Source organism: Microcebus murinus, chromosome 4 (genome assembly GCF_040939455.1).
Source record: "Microcebus murinus isolate Inina chromosome 4, M.murinus_Inina_mat1.0, whole genome shotgun sequence".
Classification (NCBI taxonomy): domain Eukaryota; kingdom Metazoa; phylum Chordata; class Mammalia; order Primates; family Cheirogaleidae; genus Microcebus; species Microcebus murinus.
Genome location: NC_134107.1, coordinates 99827723 through 99850391, shown reverse-complemented (window position 1 = coordinate 99850391; position 22669 = coordinate 99827723). Strand labels below are relative to the sequence as shown.

The 22669-nt window shown below is 43.2% G+C and overlaps 1 protein-coding gene across 1 annotated transcript in view; it reads right to left on the bottom strand.

Moving 5' to 3' along the window:
- SORL1 (sortilin related receptor 1) overlaps nucleotides 1-22669 on the bottom strand; it is a 165501-nt gene that overhangs the window by 119138 nt on the left and 23694 nt on the right. The window contains exons 4-6 of the mRNA XM_012789890.3: nucleotides 15824-15985; nucleotides 13563-13630; nucleotides 8488-8668 (exon numbers count right to left, since the gene is read on the bottom strand). Of these exons, the coding sequence (XP_012645344.2) occupies nucleotides 8488-8668; nucleotides 13563-13630; nucleotides 15824-15985 (411 nt within the window). The remainder of the gene's footprint in view (nucleotides 1-8487; nucleotides 8669-13562; nucleotides 13631-15823; nucleotides 15986-22669) is intronic.

The window sequence follows — 22669 nt, the reverse complement described above, 5'->3', positions numbered from 1 at the left end:
GTGAGACTCTAACTCAAAAAAAAAAAAAAAAAAAAAAGAATCTTGAAAGCAGCAAAAGAAAAGTGATTCATCACATGTAAGGAGTCCTCAATAAGACTAAAACTGTGCTGATGGGCTTAAAAATGTATAAATATGAAGCAATAATAGCACAGGGGAAGGGAAGCAATGGAGCTAAATAGGAACAAAGATTTGGTATTCTGCTGAAGTTAATTATTAATTGTTTGCTGTAATCCCCAAAGCAAGCATTAAGAAAATATCCAGGAAAATTATTTAATAAAAGTAGAAGGGAATGAAAATCTCATCCTAGAAATTATTTAATACAAAAGAAGGCAGTAATGGAGGGGCAGAGGAACGAAAAAAATAAAAAGGAAAATAAACCACCACCAACAACAAAACTAAAACCATGAGATGTATAGAAAGCAAATAGTAAAATAACAGATGTATAGCCTACCTTTTAGTAATTACATTAAATATAAGTGGATTAAACACTCTAATCAAAAGGCAGGAATTGGGAGAATGGATAAAAGACCTGACACAACTATATGTTATCTATAAGAATTCAAAGACACAGACAGATTAAAACTAAAAGAAAAGAAAATGATTTACTACATAGACAGTACTCAGAGAAGGATAAGTAGCTATAGTAATAAGCAAAACAGGCTTTAAGACAAAAATAGTTAATAGAGACAAAGAAGGGCGTTTTATAATGATAAAAATCATAAACATACAGGCACCTAACAACAGAACTCCAAAGCACATGAAGAAAAACTGCCAGGATTGAAGGGAGAAATAAATAATTCAACAATAATAGTTAGAGATTTCAACAGAGATTTCCCCACTTTCAATATAGAAAGAATAAAACAGAAAAGAAAAAAAGATCTGAACATCACTATCAACTAAGTAGACTTAAACATCTACAGAATACCCCAAAACAGCAGAATATACATTCTTCTCAAAGCAAATGAAATATTCTCAAGGATAGACCATATGTTAAGTCTTAAAATAAGCCTCAATAAACTTAAAAGAACTGAAACCATATATAATACGTACTGTGACCATAATGGAATGAAATTAGAAACCAAAAAGAGAAGAAAATTTGGGAAATTCACAAATATACAGAAATTAGACAACATATTCCAAAATCATCAATGGGTCCAAAAGAAATCACAAGTCATTAAAAAATACTTTAAGATTAATGAAAATGATAACACAGCATACCAAGCACATGGGATGCAGCTAAAGCAGTGCTTAGAGAATAATTTATACCTGTAATCACTTATATTAAAAAAATAAGAAAAATATCTAATCAATAATCTGATTTTCCACCTTAAGAACCTAGAAAAATAAGGGCAAACTAAACCCAACACATACAGAAGGAAAGAAATTTAGAGTGGGAATAAATGAAATACAGAATAGAAAAACAATGAAGAAAATCACTCAAACAAAATGCTGGTTCTTTGAAGAGATAAACAAAATTTACAAACTAGACTACAAGCTAGACTGCCCAAAAAGAGGGAAGGCTCAAATTACTAACGTCAGGAAAGAAAGGAAGCATCACTATTGACCTCACAGAAATAAAAAGGATTATAAGTGAACACTATGAATAATTAAACAATAATCTAGATTAAATGAACAAATTCATAGTGAAATACAAATCACTGAAACTGAATCAAAAAGAAATTTAAAAATCTAAAGAGACTGAGTTAGTAATCAAAAAACTTCCCACAAAGGTAAGCCTTGGTCCAGAAGCCTTCAGTGGTAAATTCTGCCAACACAGAGGATAAAAATGATTATAAACCAAGACCAAGTGGGATTTATCCCAGAAATACAATGTTGGTTTAACATATTAAAAAGATCAATATAATATACAATATTAATGAGGGATAAAAAAATAAACATATGATTATCCCAATTGACACAGAAAAATCACTGATAAAACCCAACACATTTTCAGGATAAAAACACTCAACAACCTAGGAATAGAAGGGAACTTTCCTTAATCTAATAAAGGACATAAAGAAAAACCCCACAGTTAAAAATCATACTTAATGGTAAAAGACTGAGTGCTTTTCCCCTAAGATCAAGAATAAGGATACCTGCCCTCTTCACCTCCTTGGTTCTAGACAAGGCTGTTACGCAAGAAAAAGAGGTATTAATAAAAGGCCTCTAGACTGGAAAGGAAAAATTAAAACTATCTCTATTAGCAAACAATACTATCTTGTATACAGAAAATCCTAAGGAATCTGCAATAATAATAATAATAATAAAGAAAGGTATTCAGCAAGGTTGCAGAATACAAGATCAATATATAAAAATCAATTGTATTACTATACACTAGCAATTTAATAATCTGAAGATGAAATTAGGAAATGAATCATTTACAATGGAGTCAAAAAGAATAAAATACTTAGGAAAAAAATTTAACAAAAGAAGTCCAAGACTTGTACACTGAAATCTAGAAAACACAGTTAAAAGAAATTAAAGAAAGCCTAAATAAATGGAAAGCTATCCCTTGTCTATGCATTGGAAGACAATATATTAAGATGGCAATACTCTCCAAATGGATCTGTAGATTCAACACAATCCTTAACAAAATCCCATCTGCCTTTTTTTTTGCAAAAATTGAATAGCTGATCTTAAAATACATGTTGGAAATGGAAGGAACTCTGAATAGCCAATACAATCTTGAAAAAGAACAAAGTTGGAGGGTTCAAACTTTCCAAATTCAAAGCTTACTACAAAGCAACAGTAATCAAAACAGTCTGATGCTGACATAAGGACAGACATATAGATCATGGAATAGATTTAAGAGTCGAGAAATAAGTCCTTATACTTATGTTCAATTAATTGTAAACAAAGGTGCCAAGATAATTCAAAGCACAGTCTTTTCAACAAATGGTGCTGGGACAACTTGTTATCCACATGCAAAAGAATGAAAGTGAGTACCTAGTTCATATTAGATATAAAAATTAATTTAAAATGAATCACAGACCTAACTGTAAGAGCTATAACTATAAAACTCTTAAAGGAAAAGAGAAGCATATATCTTCATGAACTATGATTAGGCAATAGCACCAATAGCACAAGCAACAAAAAATAAATAAATAAACTGGACTTCATGAAAATTAAAAACTCCTGTTCTGAAAAAGATACCATCAAGAAAGTAAAAAGACAACCCATGGTATGGCAGAAAATATTTGCAGGTTATATATCTTGCATATAGAATATATAGAGAATAAAAACTATTACAACTCAACAATAAAGAGATAACCCAATTTAAAAATGGACAAGGGATTTAAATAGACATTTGTCCAAGAAAGATATACAAATGGCCAACAGGCACATGAAAATACACTCAAAATCCTTAGCCATCAGGAAATGCAAATCAAAACCACAATGAGTTACCACTTCACACTTAACAAGGATGGCTATAATCAAAAAGACAGACAATAACAAAATGTTGTCAAGGATGTGGAAAAACTGCAATCTTAATACTTTGCTGTATATAAAGATTGTGCAGGAATATAAAGATTGTACAGTCCCTCTGCACAACAACTTGGCAGTTTCTCAAAAAGTTAAATATAGATACCATGTGACCCAGGAATTTACACTCCCAGGTATATCCAACAGAACCAAAAACATATGTCCACACACAAACTTGTACGCGAACGTTCACAGCGGCACTATTCACAATAGTCAAAAAACAGAAACAACTCAAATGGCCACCAACTGCTGGATGGATAAATGTTACCTCCACTACAACAGAATACTACTCAGCAATAAAACTCATTAAAGTAATGAGAAATGCTACCACATAGATGAAACTTGAAAACATGATGCTATGAAAGAAACCAGTCACTAAGGTCACATATTTATACAAAATATCTAGGATAGGCAAATCCATAAAGACAGAAAGTAGATTAGGCGATACCAGTGCCTGGGAGAAGGGAAGTAACGCTATAGGTATGGGATTTCTTTTGGGGTTAATAAGAATGTTTGGAATTAGATAATTATGATCGTTGTACAACCTTATGAATATACTAAATACCAATGAATTGTACACATAAAAAGGGTGAACTTATTATTTTGTGTGTGTGTGTGTGTGTGTGTGAGACAGAGTCTTGGTTTGTTGCCCAGGCTAGAGTGAGTGCTATGGGGTCAGCCTAGCTCACAGCAACCTCAAACTCCTGGGCTCAAGCAATTCTTCTGCCTCAGCCTCCAGAGTAGCTGGGACTACAGGCATGTGCCACCCTGCCCAGCTAATTTTTTCTATGTATATTAGTTGGCCAAATTAATTTCTTTCTATTTTTATAGTAGAGACGGGGTCTCGCTCTTGCTCAGGCTGGTTTGGAACTCCTGACCTCGAGCAATCCGCCTGCCTTGGCCTCCCAGAGGGCTAGGATTACAGGAGTGAGCCACCACGCCCGGCCTAAAAAGGGTGAATTTTATGGCATGTGAATTGTATCTCAACACAGGTATTATAAAAAATTAACATTAATTTTTAATTTATTGGAATTGTAGTTTTTTTAATCTGTAAAGGTTTAAGTGTTAGTGTTGTATATGAGAATTATAAGCTTATACTTGCTTAGACCTAGCTTTATATTTGTGTACATTTAGGTAACATAATTAAAATAGTTTGTAAAGAGTTTGGTTTGGCTCAGTCATCCTATATAATCACAACCCAGTTTTTATTAGCTAACTGCTCATCTGGAAGCCCACAATACCCTGAAGCGATTTCTAAGCCTTTCTGTTATCTCAGATCAACATCAGAGACTTTAAATTAGCATAATGAAGGTTAGAAATTGGTTTTCAATAGTGAAATCAGTCTTTGGTCACAATCATGAAAATACACAGGAGCTCTCACTGGGGCAATCAGTGGCATTCAAGGAATCTGAATTGGTCACAATATTCTAAAGATACCATCACATGAACAAGCATAACAATTTAGACGCCTGTAACCTGTACTTTTCAAGATAATACCCGAGACTTGTCAAGACCTTGCAATTCTGGTTGCCTGATGCCTACAGTTAGGGTAACAGACAAAAGGGGTCAGCAAACCTTATTTGTAAAGGTCCAGATGGTAGATATTTTGGGCTTTGTGGGCCATATCGCCTCTCTATGTAGCTATTCAATTCTGCCACTGGGGCATGAAAGCAGCCCTAGATGCCACATAAGCAAATGAGTATGCCTGTGTTCCAATAAAACTTCATTTACAAAAACAGATGGCGGGCCATAGTCCACCAGTGCCTGCTCTAGAACACAGTGTCTGCAGCATGCAAGGTGCGGACGGCTGCCTCACCTATAAGCACACAGAAAAGACTTTCATCAAGCCCACCTATCACATCCTTGCTTACTGATACACGTTAGCATAAGACACGGGAGCCCGGCTTGCATGATGATCTGGTAGTGAGGCTGTAGGGCAGTACCTAACCCTCATCCACCTCAAATGTTTTAGCAACTGCTATTACTAGAAAGAACCTAACAGTTGTATATTACCAAATTAACAAAATCACAGAGGTACCTTGCTGTTTCTTTAGTGGCCCTATCATCTTGATGCAGACTGTTAAGATAAATAAGTGACCTTCATGTCAAAGAGCAAGGAATAAAAATAAACTTAGAATAAGACAAAAAGCACATATGAAGCCAGAGCTGGCCAACAGGGTACCAGAAGTTCTGAAGACCTGGACGCCAGCTCCAGTCCAAAACCCAGGCGGCTGAAAAAGCAACTTGTAAAGGATTATAATCATTCATGATGCTGAAAGGAAGCAGAAGAGTTAATCACCCAAAACCAACTTTCTGTGGCTTTAAAATTAGGTCCTTGATTTGCCAAATTTTATTTGAATCCATGTAACATTAAAGCCAGTTCCCCAAACTCAGGCAACCTTAGAGCAAGGCGGACTCCAGATAAAAAGTTATACTTGGAGGCTTCCACACTCCTACTGGGAGAGTTATTTGACCAACGCCGACTTTGTTTATCCTTGTGGTTTAGTAATCTAATGTAATAAAAAGGAGGAAAACTCATGCCTGCAATCCCAACACTTTGCAAGCCAAGGTGGGAGGATTGCTTGAGGCCAGGAGTTCAAGACCAGCTTGCGCAACAAAGCAAGAACCTATCTCTACAAGAAAAGATAAAAAATTGGCTGAGTGTGGCAGTACACACCTGTATTCCCAACTACTTAGGAGGCTGAGGCAGAAGGACTGCCTGAGCCCAGGAGTTCGAAGGTGTAGTGAGCTATGATCATGCCCCTGAACACCAGCCTGGGGTGACATGGAAAAATCCTGTCTCTAAAAATATAAAAAGTAGGCCAGGCACAGTGGCTTATGCCTGTAATCCTAGCACTCTGGGAGGCCGAGGTGGGAGGATCGCTCAAGGTCAGGAGTTCAAAACCAGCCTGAGCAAGAGTGAGACCCCATCTCTACTAAAAATAGAAAGAAATTAACTGCCTAACTAAAAATGTATATAGAAAAAATTAGCCAGGCATAGTGGTGTATGCCTGTAGTCCCAGCTACTTGGGAGGCTGAGGTAGGAGGTTCGCTTGAGCCCAGGAGTTTGAGGTTGCTGTGAGCTAGGCTGACGCCATAGCACTCTAGCCTAGGCAACAGAGTGAGACAATGCCTCAAAAATAATAATAATAAAAAGTTTAGAAAAGGAGGGAAACACCCATTTTATCACCCACTGCCAGTTGTGTTTCCTCGCTCATCAATCCATCCCTTGAGAAACATTCCCTTGACAATGACTATTATTTTAAGCTTCTACCTACAAAAGGCTTTGGGGCAGTTTCTCAAATTCTGGTGATTCTTAGGCACCCTTGGGATGCTCAGGGGAAAAGTGCATGTGAGCCCTGCAATCTACATTTGTAACAACTTACCCTGCCACTGGCCAGGAATAATTAGAAACCCACCACAGACACTCTACAAATCAGCTACGTCTGCAGAACAGACATAGCTGTTAGAGCAGAATGGAGGGGACAGAAAGCTCCAACAAGGACACAAATTAAACTCTTGGGTGTGAGATCTAGGAATAACAGAGTTAAGAGAAATGCACAACAGTTTCCATCTCAGCCCCAGTCCAGGCAAAAAGGAAGACAAACTAGAGGATCAATCACTGTGTCTTAAGAGTTTGAAATCAAAATCATACAATAACTCCGAGCACAGGGAACTAAGGCAGAAAAGGCCCATGACCACTGAAGAACTGGAGACAAGCTTTTAGACCATACTGGAACTCAGGATTGCCCAACTTCATGTCACACGCCACCAATACTTGGGCCTGATTTCTCACCTGTGTGTCCCCATCACCCCATCCTTGCAAAGGCCATTCAAGGATGCTGTGTTCTTGGGCAGCTATGTGTACGTGTGTGTGTCTAAGAGAGTGAAAGAGGCAATAGGCAAGGCAGGAAGACAGTGATCCAGTGTCTATAGGTTAATGCAAACAGCCTGACAGAAGAAAACCTGCCATAGGTTAATGGCTTTTAAAAACATTTTACAAAGTATATAACAGGGAACACCTCTTTCCTTTAGCCGTTCACATCTCCCTCATTCCGACCTTACTCCATGCTTTCCCTGTTAGGGAGATCCTCTCTCGACCCTAAAATCCTACTAGGAGGGTTGACCTGCTTCCACCTGGCCCGGCCTGCTATCAGTTGTACAAATGGGAACCTGGAGGAAAGCATCACATCTGATCTCAGTCCCTAAAGGTTAACAGTGACACTTGCAGAGCAGAGGCCCCAGCAGATCCTGAGCCAACGAGGGAAGGGCGCCATTAGGAAGGCAAGCTGGTAGCACCCCTGGAATAGTAGCCCCTCCTGCCCTTGGCCAGGCCTGGGTTTTCCCTTTACACCAGGGTAATAAAGAGTGAACTCGAGAACATTGCGAAGCAAGTCCTGTTAAATAACCAACTCTGGTTTTAAATGAGCAAGCCCTCCATTTCAGCATCTGGCTCCAACACATCAAATCAAGGAGAAGATTTTCCCAAAGGCTGAGAGTTAAGCTACTCACTGACAGCTGGAAGCTTAATTACTGCTTTTCTTAGAGCATTAACTCCCACTAGCCAATGACTACACATCCTATTAGCCATGTAAATTAACATGTGTCAAAAAAATCTCAAAGAAATCGGCCTAAGTTTAAAGGAAATCAGGCAGTGGGATTAAAAGAAAAAAAGCTACTGAGCCCCACCCCTCCATTCTGTGTTCTTTACATTGGGGTTTTAAAGAAATATGTCTTTGTCAGGGATGCCTGGCTACCAGCAAACAACCAACTTCCTAGAGCCTAGAGATGCTTGGAGTATTTGTCCTAAGCTTCTCCACTTCCCCAACCTCCCAGCACCTTCCAAGCCCTTGGGGAATGTTTGCCAGGGCCTAGAATCTTTCATCTAGCTATCCCACGCATGTCGACCCAATGCCTGCTTACGCAAACTCACCTGTTTGATCACAGAATGACAAACTTTATAAAGGAAACTCAAAAGTCTACTCTTTCGCACATTCAACTCACCACCACCTTTGTAGCAAACATGTACTTGTCTCGAAGCTGGAAGTCTCTCACTTCCTCGAGGATCACTTCCTGGTTTTCCCGGGACTGGAAGAAATCTGTGCTTCGTAAGACGGTGGAGTAGCCAGAGGGTTCGTGCCGTTCAATGTAGATGGTGTTTGGCTTGTCATAGGGATCAATTCCCCTGGAAGAAGAAAAAAGTCGTCGTCATCATTTCCACATTTAATCACCAGAGGCATGGAGGTTTTGCCATGTGGACAATCGATGAGAATTTAGGGCCACCAAGGTGTGGCCTACAAGTGATACCCTGTGTGCCTCAAACATATCCCTTTGGTTGCTTTTCGGCTCAGCATAGAGGGAGAGGAATTGCCATTTGTAAAGTGCTTTATGTTGTTTTTACAGCATCCTAAGGTTTAGCTCAAGGCAACCTCTGGCCCTGCGAGAGAGGAGCAAAAAGTAGAAAAAGAACAAGGTGGAGTGTTTCGGAATCAATGAGCAACTGGCTGCTTGAGGCTCTCAGCAAGGTTCTAGCCTCAGGTCATAAACCTCAGAGGAATGAAGGAGAGTTCTCCCAAAGTGCTATATCCTCAGAAGAGCATCACGGGAGGAAACCCCATTATGAACTTCCAAGCCTGATCTTTGCAAGGAAGGGATCCCGCCCCGTCTCTGTGGGTCCCCTGCCCACGTCACTGATCCACACAATCTGGAGTCCTCCTGCATTTCACCTCCCGTGAGGCTCTTCCACAAAATTTTTCCTTGCACGTACTGACCACCTTCAGAACAGGAGGGCACATTCCTCCCTCTGCACTTGTGCCAACGCCACACCCCTGTGCGGAGATGCCCTCTGCACACACTCGGATCCCTCCGTCTGAGTCCTACTCTCCTCTGAGGTCAAGTTCAAGTCCTCATCTTCCAGGAAGTCCTCCAGGCCCAGTGCTCTTCCAGGCTCTCTTCTCCCACCACTGGCACCATGTCTGTGCAGCACCCTTTTCCAAGCCTTTTATATGACTTTGAACTCCAAACAAAGATACAAAACAGCTTCGGCTGGGTGATTTGGGAATCAGTCTCATTACTTTACACGGTAATGCTTCTGATACGCTGCATTACCCTGCTCAGCACCGTGTATTCGGTGAGCTTCCCAGACAGAGCGCAGACGCCTTGAAAGGCCACATCATTTTATCCCTCAGGGTCCCCACCCGAAGTAACCCTTGCTGCATTTAGATCTGTGGGCCATCACTGCAGAAGCTAATCCAAAGTGGAAGACGTAGAAGGACTTAGGTCAAATGACCTCAGAGAAGAATCTCTGAACTAGTGTTTCCCCCCAAAAGCCCCACACAGCAGCTGGGAAGATGACTTATTTTCACGCCCCAAGTTTCCTAACATTCTCAAGAACCACCAAGGCCAGGTGGACCATTCAGCAAATGGAAAAAATATTAATAACCCGGACAGTCAGGAAGATAGCGTCACAGTGAGGGTGCCACGTGATGATTCAAAAAAAGGCAGAAGGCCGCAGTTATGTAACTGCCTGTGTACAGTTCCATACGCAGGCTGGCTCTCAGAATAACGAAGGCGATCGTACGAAATTCCTTTGGAGAGGGACCGTCAAGACCATGTTCCCAAAAAAAGGCAAAGACGTGAGGAAGGAGGCAGGGAGATAAGAAAGAGAAAAACAAAAGATCCTGCAATGGGGTAAGATTTGACTTTTGCCCTACATTGTGGAGTGTGTGTGTGTGTGTGTGTGGGTGTGTGTGGGTGGGTGGTGGCATGTTCTCTTCTTTGCCACAATTAGAAGTACTGATTAAAGTACTTCCTCTAGCCCAGAGGATATGCAAATTAAAATGAGGCTGCCTGGTATTTTTAAAAAGGCGAAGAGGAAGGAACCTTTATTGAGATATTTTGAGACCAAGCTCACCTCTATTATTCTCCTTCCCAGCCGAAAGCAGCAGCCGACATCTAGAGATAGAAAGAACTGTGCCTTTCATCCCAGTTCTCTTCCGTAATCCGTATTTGGACCTCCCATTTCTGCAAGCTGCTGCACCTACAAGTTCTCATACTTTGCAATCACTTAGCCTTCCAATTTCTTACACTCACTGACACCTACTTCTGTTCTCTTTGCCCCCATTCAGAAATTTCAATCTTCGCTCTCTCTCTGAGCACGGTCATCAGGCCTTGTCTGGCCTCACCTGCAACCCTTCTGTGATGCCCCACGGGGTGTCCTGCCCCCACAGGTCTTGCACCATTCTGTCTTGCCAGCCGCCACCTTTGGACCAAGTAAACTATTAGCTTTTCCTCACTCCTGCTCCACCCAGGTTGCCAAGCATTGTTAAACAAATGTATGTCATTTTATTCTCGACAGAGGAGATCATGTTTTCACTTATGATGAGGAAACTTAGAGGGAAAAAAATCCCCCACATAGTCTAAAATCCCCTGACAATAAACATGTAACTATCTTAAATAAGACAGGCCAGTCCTTGCCCTAATATATCTGCATATCTGCACAGAGGCAGAAGGTACAATACTCAAATTTCTAAACTTTATGTTCCCTTAACTTATCCCTGTAAATTCCTGCTGGCTTTGCCCTCTTCATTTATAGTTTCTTAAAAAGATAAAAAGAACAATGTATACCTTTAAAACTCAAATAAAGCAAAAGAAAGCAGAGATTGTTCTTTGATAAGACCGTGGTTACAATTTCACTAATACTCTACAACCGCCACCCAAGAAAATCAACAAAAGGGTCAGAAAAAGCTCCCTCTGTGAAAAGAAAGACCACTGGAGTCTAAAAATGTTCAGCTGTAGGGCCCCTCCCTGTGTCCCCTCCATCCTTACCATCCTCAGTTACTCAAGCAGCAGTACCAACTCAGAGACATTCCACTTTCCACAGATAGTTAAAAGCAGCACAGACAGCAACCACATTTTATGGGGCCACTACATTTAATGAGGACTAAAACCACATGTAAAAGTCAAAAGACAATTGACAAACTGAGAAATATAAACATAAATGCACACACGCACAAACTATCTCATATCACAAAGGGTTAATCTCAACTATATAGAGTTCCTTGAAATCAATAATTTAAAAAATCTAACAATCAAATAGAAAAAAGTACAAAGAGTATGAACAGGCATGTCACCAAAAAAATAAAAAATAAAAATAAAAGTGACCCTTACGCATATTAAAAGATGTTCCAACTCATTCGTAGTAAGAAATATGCAAATTAGAACTACACTGAGACAATATTTCTGACCTGACATACTGAATGTAGAGAGAAACACAATTTATATTGTTGAGATTAGTGCAAATTTGACATTTTCTATATAAAATTTGGCAATCTCTACCAAAATTAAAATTTCAAGGATGTATTCACTGTGGATATATCAGGGCACAAACTAACAAAAGTCCCTGCTCTTAGAGAGCTTTCATTCTATTGAAGAGAGAAACACAAATAATAAGCATAACTACAGCATATTAGAATGTGACAAAGAGCTATGTGAAAAAGAATAGGGTAGAATATAGTAGGATTGGGAATAGTAGAGGAGTAGCTAAATTTTAAATAGGATTCTTAGAGTAGGCCTCATCTAGAAGGTGTTATATGAGGAAAGACTTGAATGAGGTGGTAAGAGAGTAGGCAGTAAGTATTAATACATCTTGGGTAAGAGCATTTTAGGCAGAGAAAATAGCAAGTGCAAAGGCCCTGTGGTTAAGAATGTACTTGACATTTAATCTGAGAGAAATGATGAAATATTAAAGGCTTCAAGGCAGAAGAATAACATGATCTGACTTGTTTTAATGGGATCAATCTGGCCACCCACTGAGACTAATTAGCGAAAAAACAGAGTAAAAGCAGAAAGACCAGTGAAGAGACTAGTAAGCAATGACAGTGGTGGCTTAGAATAAAGTAGTACCTGAGTAGAAGATTCTAGCTATACCAGGAGCCAGTAAGATTTCCTGATAGATTAACGTGAAGCATGAAACAAATGTGGAATCAATGACAACTCCAAAGTTTTTGGCCCAAGCGAATAGACACCGAAATGGGGAAGATTACGGGTGGGGCTGATTTGGGTGGTATCAACCTTGCGATATCACTCATCCATGTGAATGAGTTGATAACCAGTTAGATAAACCCACCAGCCCAGCAAACCTGCTCCTGGAAATCTGTCCGATACATTTGCCTGCATGTGTGCAAATTCAATATTGAAGATCATACACTATATATCACTGTAATAGTAAAAGATCAGAAGCAACTATGACTAGAAACTATAGTTCTTGAGTACAGTCTGTTTATTGCACCCCTCTTCTCAAACACCTGCAATGGCTGCCCACTGCTTTTGGAAATTAGTCCAGATTCCTTCACCCAAGCACTGTAACAGCCCATCTCTGTACCTTTGACCACTCTGTTCCTCACCTGGAATTCCTGTCCCCCAAACCTCCACTCAGCGACATCCTACCCCACATCCTGGATCCAGGGCAACCTCCTTCATGAAACTACCTATGATCCTCCCACCTAGAAGGAACGGGTCCCTCCTCTGGCTTCTCACGCTGCATCTGTTATTCCTGTGGCTCTTTCATAATGTGTGTTATGTATCTGAAATGTCTTTTCTTACCTCCTAAAGTGTAATTTCCTTGATAACTATATCCATAAATTACTCAACTTCTTATGCCCTAAAGCATCTATCAGTCTTATATTTAGCAGACATTAAAAAAAATAGGTTATCAATGAACAAATGCATGAATGTTATATAAAGAAAAATCCCCACTTCTAATATGATGCTCTAAAAATGAAGAAATTTAGCAACTCTACTAAGATGCAAGAGCTTCAAGATTCCCCTGGGTTTCCTGAAGGACTGGAAAAATACAAAAGCTCTGCCACTCCTCTGACAAATAAACCTTACTTTCTCATACCCCCTCCTCCTCCCCCAGTGAGTTTGTTATACTTGCAACTCTGATTCTCAGGTCTGGGAAATTTATGTCCTGAACCAAATGTTTCACATTTCGGGTAAAGGCAAAAGGTTTGTCCACCATGAAGGAGCTAGAATTGGAGAAAGGAGGTTATAGGATTTTTTTAGATGACACAACTTACCAAGAAAAGGATTTCACATGCTCCTGAATCAGGATCCAGGTCTGGCCAAAATCATCTGACTTCCATAGCTGCAAAGACCAAAACAACAAGAAGCGGTCACGATGCAAGAGGTGTGTGCAACCTGAATGGTATCACCAAACACCCACCTAAATCCCACCTTCCATGACACACGCTCTGTAAAGACAGGCACCAAGGTCACCAAAGCCAATTCAGTTACTCCAAAAGCAGACAAGGGCAGGAAAGGAAAGACAACCTTGTACCTATGCCTTCTTCTCCACAGTCACTAAGGCTGTTGAGAAATAGCAATTAAAAGGACAAATGAGTGTGATTTGCCTTCTATGTATGGACTATCAGAAATTATATTTTACTCATGACCAGTCCCCAAAGGATTATACTCTGTACTTCTCAACTGAGAAACAGTGCCCTTAAAAATCTGTAATGGACAGCAGCATTATTTGCAATAGCTACACTGAGGAAGCAACCCAAGTGTTCACCAACAAATGAATGGATAAGCAAAATGTGGTGTATACATACAGTGGAATATTATTCAGCCTTGAAAAAGTTGGAAATTCTAGCACAGGCACATGGATGAACCTTGAGGACATTATGCTAAGTGCGATAAATCAAATACAGAAAGACAAATACTATATGATTCCACTTATATGAGGTACCTGTAGTAGGCAAAATCAGAGAGACAGAGATTAGAATGGTGGTTTCCAGGAGCTGAAGGCAAGAAGTTATTGTTTAATAGATATAGAATTTCAGTTTTGCAAAATGAAGAGTTCTAGAGATGGATTGCAGTGATGGTTGTACAACAATATGTACTTTTTTTTTTTTTTTTGAGACATAGAGTCTCGCTCTGTCACCCTGGGTAGAGTGCAGTGGTGTCATCATAGCTCACTGCAACCTCAAACTCCTGGGCTCAAGCAAACATCCTGCCTCAGCCCCCCAAGTAGCTGGGACCACAGGAGTGTGCCACCACGCCCAGCTAATTTTTCTAGTTTTTGTAGAGATGCAGTCCCGCTCTTGCTCAGGCTGGTCTCGAACTCCTGAGCTCAAGCAATCCTCCCACCTGGGCCTCCCAGAGTGCTAGGTCTACAGGCATAAGCCACCGCGCCCAGCCAACAATATGTACTTAATACCACTGAACTGTACACTTACAGATGGTTAGGGCAGTATATTGTATGTTATATGTATTTTATCACAAAAAAAAGAGAGAGAAAATTGTAATGGGCCTTGGTAATGACAGATAAATGCAGAGGACACTGTCTAAGTACAAAAGTACAAAGCATCAAAGGGAATCAACTGAATAGGCAATATGGCCATGAGTAATTAACTTGCCAAATTTTGGCAAAGCCCCTCCACTTCCACAGATGTCACCTGAGGTCCCCCTGGCCCTAGCAATCATGAATGAAGAAGCATGAGACCAAAAATACCAACGATCCCCCTCCACTGGCAAACTGACCCTGCCCAGGCTTGGGTTACTCCCTGGGGCAAGCAGAGGTAAATAGATCCATGTTTTGGTTAAACAACCTTCAAAGAAAAAGAAATGTTCCAAGGTTCCTCTGAGCAAAAGCATTTAAGACTCATCATAAATGTGATCATACAGGATCTACAGGTTTCCTAGGTTGCTGCCGGACCAATATTCTTGATTTGGCACATTTCAGTCCTGAGATATGAATCCGACTCAGGCTCTCCCCTCATCTCTCAGTTTTCCTTCAAATCTGGGTTCAAGAAGAAAGTACATTTATATCATACACACATGCGCGCATGCAAGCACGCAGGCACACACACACACACACAGAGGTTTAAAGGAAGAATGTCAAAGTTAATAGTAATGTCAAATAAATGGTGGGTGAAAGCCAGATGGGGAGGGTGGAGCAGAAATTCAACAAGAGGTCCCAGAAGAGCTCAGACTCCAGACTTTTCTACCTGGATTTTCTCTGATTAAATTCCAGAGCCACAGTTTACCCTAAGGGCTAACAAAGGTGCATCTGCACAGAGAAGGGCCTGACGTTTACCTAACAGGGCCTGCCAAGTGCTGGGTGTTGATCGCTGGCTGGGCTGCTGACCGAGAGGGCCAGGGGGATATATTTTTCCCAAGCGGGCCATGCTAAGTGAAACAGTACCTACAAAAGCTGAGCCCGGGAGAGAAGGAGGGAGGGGCAGCAGGCGAGGTCACTCAGAGGACACACAATCCACACAGGCAGAGTAGAAAATCGGAGGAGCCCCACATGACTATGTTCCAGAAGCTCTCTTACCTGCTTGTTGGGGTGAGACCGGTCGAAGCCCAGGAGAAGGTTGGAGGCTTTACTATGCAGAAGGAGATCAGCTGCCCGGAATGGGATGGAAAAGCCTTGGACAGTGTTGCAGAAGTCAAACGTGATCCAGAGGTACTGGGCATAAGCATCTGCAAAGATGTACTGCAGGAGAAAACAGGTAAGCTCAGAGCCGGCCCCGGCCAGAGCCGCCCAACGCTCCCCCAAACCGTGTGCAAGTGCCCAGACATACAGGGGGCCAGCTGGCGTTAACAGGGTGCCACAGCCTCCCGGGGCTTCCGCAGTGGCTTTCTCCCCATCTCATGGAAACGGAGAGATGCCGGCACATGCTAAACACGGCGCAGTAAGAAAGAGGTGCAGAGATGGGCTGGGGTGAAGCCACAGAGTAGGCTTGCTTCACCAGGGAATGAAGCTGGTTGGGCCTATTTTTCCTTGCAACTGACTTGGCCATTCTTACTCCCTGGCGAGTCATTCGGTCACAATGAAAGGGTGGTTATTGGCAGGTGGGACAGAGAAGTCCTGCTCTTCAGATTGGCTAAACCCAGACGGGACTGCTGACTCTCCCTGCATCCTCTGAGCAGCCACAGGACATGCCCTCCCAGGAAAATCACGGAAATCACATGCATCTAAGAGGGTAAGCTCTCCCTCTTGCTACTGGGCAGCTCTGGGGACCAAGCTGCCACTGTGGCTGGCAGGCTCACTCCAGCAGGAAGTGGCTTTGGTGAGCAGGGGCCTCCCTTTATTTTGCTTCTGCATGGGTGAGCGACTTTGAACAAATTCAGCGGGAGAGTGGCTGCAGCCCGAAGAGTTCTCTGGGAAGGGGGAATCCCAGCGATTCAGTCCAACCAGAGTGTCCTGCACACCCACCACGGGCCAGACACCGGATGCCACGGTGAAAACTGAAGATCCTTTCCCCCAGGTAGCCCTAAATCGAATATGGGAGAGAGACACGTCCACAGCTAATCACCATTCCAGACAAAATGAGGCTGAATGAGAAACCCACAGAGTCCTGTGAGAACCTGTCTAGCATGAGAGATCAGAAACGACTCCATGGAAGAGGGGGGCCTTGAAGGGCAGGCAAGGCTTCCACAGGGAAAGAACACTCCAAGTCTAGGGCAGTTTGGGTTTGGGCACAAAGGGGTGGGGGGGAACACAGCATGGGTTTGATGACAGTCTTGAGGGCCTGGGGGAAATGAGTGGAAAACAAGGCTGGAAAGCACAGATGATGGAAGCCTTGAACGCACACCTGGAGTGACCTGGAGGCCAGGCCCTGCGCCCAGAATAATGAGGGAAGCTCAGGGGATGACGCTTTGAAGCAGAAACCAGAGCAACAGGGACCCAGTTCCACTCACACAGCCAGTCACTTAAATCCTAGAAGGCAACCGTTAATCCGAAGCAATCAGCCCAAGGACATTTTCCCTAATTGACTCCACCTGATCCAGATCACTCTTGGGCTCTGCATCCTTCCAGCACGACAGCCTTGGTGTAGACTTCACTTCACCCTCTTTCCCATGCTGCTTTCAGATGTTCTCGCTGCTTTTCATTTGTGCACACTCTCTCCCCAAATGCACACTGTAAACCTCCCGGGGACATAGTTTGTGGATTTTCTCTTGTGTTTCCTCCTTAGCATCTATAGTAAATCTCCAAACTCTGTAGAAGCCAAATTAAATCTAATCTAACTGGAAAAGGTAATAAACGTTTTGAAAGTAGTTTTCATGACTATAAGAAAATGCAGTATTATAAGAACAATTATGATTCTAAGAGGATCATCATAATTTCTGGCACAAAAGTATTCCCTAGAAATAATTTAGCCCTGCTCCCAAACCACCTTAGTTATTAGGGAAGGGAGGGATCTCAGTGTGAAAAGATTTCTCCAGAAATCTACTCCATGGCTTCCTGCAGTCTCACATTTGAGAATGTAATGATAAAACTTATGAAGTCATAAAACTTATTATTGTTCATGGTAATAGCTAAAATTTTTCAAAAGCACTTACTAAGTGCCAGGCACTCGGCTAACAGTTTTACATGCCTTATCTTATTTAGTTCCTGCACTTACAAAAACTGGATGCTTTGGAAGTTACTGTTACACCTACTTTTCATAACGAGTACACTGAAGGTTTAGCGTGGTTAACCACCTAAGGTGACACAAAAGTAGGCAGCATTGACGTCAATATCTGCCTGATTCAGAGCCCATCTCTTAACAGTTCATCAATCCTTATCTCTATTCTTCTAACAAAAAGGCAGCATTTCTGGAACTGAAATCATAGATCCTGCATTGTACTATCTGACTCATTGGTGTGCCTCCTCTCCTAATCCACTCTTTAAGTTTTCACTGCAAACTCTCTCCCCTTGCCTTCCGTGACACTGTACCCTCTCAACTCTCCATCCCCAAACCCTGACCATCTCGGTCCTAGATTCTCCTTTGCTGGCTCCTTTGTCTTCATCCACCCCCTACCCTCACATACTCTGGTTACTCTTCCATCCTTTGCTGCTAAACTTGGCTGTCCTTCCACAAAGCTTCAACAGCTGCGTCTAAGAACAAGCAGGGCATGACTTTCAAATCTACAGACTCACTGAGATTCTACTTCTGTTCCTTCTTTACCTTCTCAGCATCTCCACTTTTGATGGACTAAGATATTCTACTGTGTCCAAAACTGAATTCTTTCAAACCTTCCCACCAAGACCCAATTCTCTCTCCTGACATCTCAGCTTCCGTCCCTGCTACACCTTTCCGCAGTCCTGCTGCTCACAAGCAGAGCTGGGTTTTCACTCCAATCTCCCATTCAGCCCCACTCTCAATCAGCCACCTACCCTGTTATGTTTTCCTTTAAAATCTTTCTCAAAATCTGTGCCTTCCTTTTTACTCCCAGCGCTACCAGCATAGCGTGTGTGCCTACTACAGACTGTAAGCAAACTGGAGTAGGCAATGGGTTTCCTTCATCCTCATGTCTTCTGGGACCTAAGTGAAATACTTGGAGAGTGATAAGAGGTTTGGCTGAGTGACGGAGCAAGTTCATGCCTACACTGCCACAGTGGTTCCCTTTCTAGACTCTTCTCTAACCATTTCCTTCCAACTCATCATAAATATCGCCAGGAGACACATTTCCCTACGAGACACTATCCAGTTACTCCCCTACTCAAAGATTCTTCCAGGGCTCCCTGCAGTCAAGGTAAAAGACAATCTCCTCCATCTTCAGGCAGGGGTCTATTCGACACCGCAAAGCAGCACAGTGCAGACCCTGCACCCCTGAGAAGCGAATCTTCTTGCTGTCTTGCATGGAAACCACATACTGGAACCTTGATGTCTCTATTCTCATCTCTCTCCTTCTTGAGGGCTCCCATCAACTCTGTTCTACCTATTGAGATCACATGTCCATCCTTGAAGCTCCATTTCTTTTTTTTTTTTTGAGACAGAGTCTCGCTTTGTTGCCCAGGCTAGAGTGAGTGCCATGGCGTCAGCCTAGCTCACAGCAACCTCAATCTCCTGGGCTCAAGCGATCCTCCTGCCTCAGCCTCCCGAGTAGCTGGGACTACAGGCATGCGCCACCATGCCCAGCTAATTTTATATATATATACACACATATACATACACACACACACACATATATATATATATAAGTTGGCCAATTAATTTCTATTTATAGTAGAGACGGGGTCTTGCTCTTGCTCAGGCTGGTTTCAAACTCCTGACCTACAGCAATCCTCCCGCCTAGGCCTCCCAGAGTGCTAGGATTACAGGCGTGAGCCCCCGCCCGGCAGAAGCTCCATTTCTAATCTGTGAAGACTTATCTTCCCTGAACCAACTCACAGAACTCCCCCAGCCATAATTATCTGTAGGTTCCTCACTTGGGCACACGGTGCTTCATGCTGTCATGTGACATGTCACATATGCGCATAACACCCTGCTCTGCTTTTAAGTCCTTATGCTACCTGGCTGTCAAGTTTACTGGAGGGCAACCCCACAGACTGACCCACAGCTGACCTACCAAGTGCTTCCTAAACTGCAATCTCAGGAGCATCTTCGGTACCCCAACCTCTCCAACCCTGCTTACAGTCACTTAACATTTCATCCTTTGCCTTAAAGCTCTAAAAATACAAATACCTCTGGAAAGATAACTAAGCCACAAAATTATTATGCAGGTTATTAGCATAAGTGACTTTCTCTAGTTTTGTGTGGAGAAACCAAGAGTATAATGAGAGGAGGAAGGGCAGAGAAGGCAATGAAAGAACTTGCCTCTAGAAGGGGAAAACAAAAGGAAAGAGAATTGCTTTACAGTTTTACCTAGGAACAACCGCTGCCTGGAAAAAGGCAGGCCCAGCTCTCACTTCTGCTGGGGTTGAGGTTGTAAAGCCTAACTGCTCTTCAGTAGCCTTTTTAAAAAGAGCCCCAGACATATTTAGATACTGCCTGACCCATCTCAGGGGCCCAACAAGGACAGTGGAACTGCCAGGTAGCTGGAGCTGCACACTGGTTCAGGGAGCAGTGGTGACTGCCAGCTAATGTGACGATAGACCCAAAACTCATATGGCCCCAGGACCGCTCCAGCTCCTTCACCAGGCAGAGCCTCCAGACCGGAGCTGGTTACCCAGCTAGCACCTCCTCCCCCCTTCCCCAGGCACACAGCCCCTCAGAGGTCCCTGTTGCCCTTTCCTGACGCCTTAACCATTCTGGGCAGCTGCTAACGTTCATTCCAACCATTTCAAATGCTCCTTGGCAGCCTACGGATCATTTCACCAAGGTGACTTGCCTGGACCCAGCACCCAGCTGTTGACAACAAGGCGCCCAGCCTAGTGTGATTTTTCTCAGGAAGTGGTAGGTCTGGTGGGGCAATTTGCCCTCCAGGGGACAAAGGCAAAAGTAACAGAAGAAATCAGCACAATAACAGTCATCATTTCCTTCCTGAGAAGTCTGGGGAGAGTAACGGCCTCCTCTGGGGAATTAGAAACTCTACAGAGAACGCTGCCTCCCTAACCCACGCAGCCTGGTGCAGGCCTGAGGTCCAACTGCCATTAAGTTCTCCAAGAGGGCAGCGTCTTTGCTCTCATGAATTGCCATCCCTGCCGGCTCCAAAGCCTATCCCGCTCACGCACGACAGATTTAAGGTGCACCACTCTTGAAGGCAGTACATGGGCTGCACACACATTGCCCCATGTCACCATGCAGCACCCAAACTCCTTTGCTGCAATCGTCCCCAGGTTGCTCGCTCCCCTGCCTCAACGCCACGGCCCCTGCTCTGCTCCTGCTCCAGACCCGATGCCCCCAAAGCCACTGCTCCTCCGCCTGCACTAAGCTGCCTCCTGCATGTCCAAAGCATCATCCTTCCTGTCTTCTGACTCTTCATACTTGTGGTCGTAGCACTGCACGCCACAACCCACACGACGAGCAGGAAGAAAGAACCTGCCTGCAGACATCTGTGTGCTACGGGAGGTGGGGAGGAGACAGATGGCGCTGAAAGAAGATTCCAGGGGACAGTGTCAAGGCCACGACTTCAGCAAGAGTTAGCTCTGAGATAATGTGTAAATACAATAGCAACAATAACTGGTAACAACAATGACAACTTTATCGGGTAAGTACAACCTGATAAAATGAGTAATCCAAGTGTTCACTTGTTTTTCAACTTTGTTTTTTAAATTAACATCACATCATGTACAACATAATGCTCTGACGCTCATACACATTGCGTACTGGTTAAATCTAGCTAATTAACAAATGCATGACCTCACCTAGTTATTTTTGTGGTAAGAACACTTAACATCCACTCTCCTTGCATTTTTTAGGCATAGGATAAATGAGCAAGTGTTATTTGCTTCTTGAGAGGCAGGGGGCATACAGATCTATCCGCAGGAAAGGCCGCGCAGCCAGCAAGCGGGGCCCTGAGCAGGGCTCCTGGCAGCAAGGCCAACCCACCCCTGGAGTCCAGGACCTGACCACAGTGCCTGCACGGTGGAGGGGAGGGCGATGGGGCCAGCCACTTGTCTACATGGCCAAGCCCCTTCTCCTTGCTGTTCATCTCAGGGGAAAACCTGCTCTGTCACCTTGGAGTTAGGTAAGACAGGGAAGTTTGCCCCTAACTGCCACTCTGCCCTGAGATCATTAGGCAGGGCTGATATTTAACCAGTATGTACCAGTAATGACTACTCTGGTGGTTAAAAAACTGCCCTGTACCAGCTGGGAAACAGCCGCTGCCCTGAAATGTCGGTGGCTCCTCCTAAAGCCCATGCAGCCTGGACCCTGCCCCAGGATCTCCCCCAAACCCCGCAGCTAAAAGGTTAATGCCTGGCCCAGCAGGCGTCCTCCAGGACCCAGCCCCCTCCAGACAGGGTCTGCTCTGATTGGTCTGTGCCCAAGCACACCAGAGGCTAAGCATTTTGAATGCAGCCCCTGCTAAGAGACCTGGGCAGCCTGAGAAGCCAGCACTGGGGACCAGGGAGGAGGACAATGCACACAGACCTGCTGGCTTGTTCCTTTCTGGATGCATAGAAAGAAGCACCGGCCCTTACCTCAGAAAGCTTTCACAACTAGCAAGTTTTTCTTAGTTTTTCTACTAAGAAAAACTAAGGGGTCTTTACCCGGAAGAAGCCATCTGGCCTGGAAACGAGCTAGGTAACACATGAGTGGGGAAAAAAAGCAATCAAATAAACTCTCCCTAATCAGCAGGAAAGCCTTGCAACAGGCTGCCCCATTCCTGCCCTCCTCCCCCCACACACCTCCCTGGGGGCCCAGGGTCAGTGCTTCCTCCAAATCAAATTGCCTAAGGAGAGAAATAAAGCCCCCCAAGGCCAGCCAGCTGGGAAAACAAAGCAGGAGACAGGGTGATGGTCTTGGTT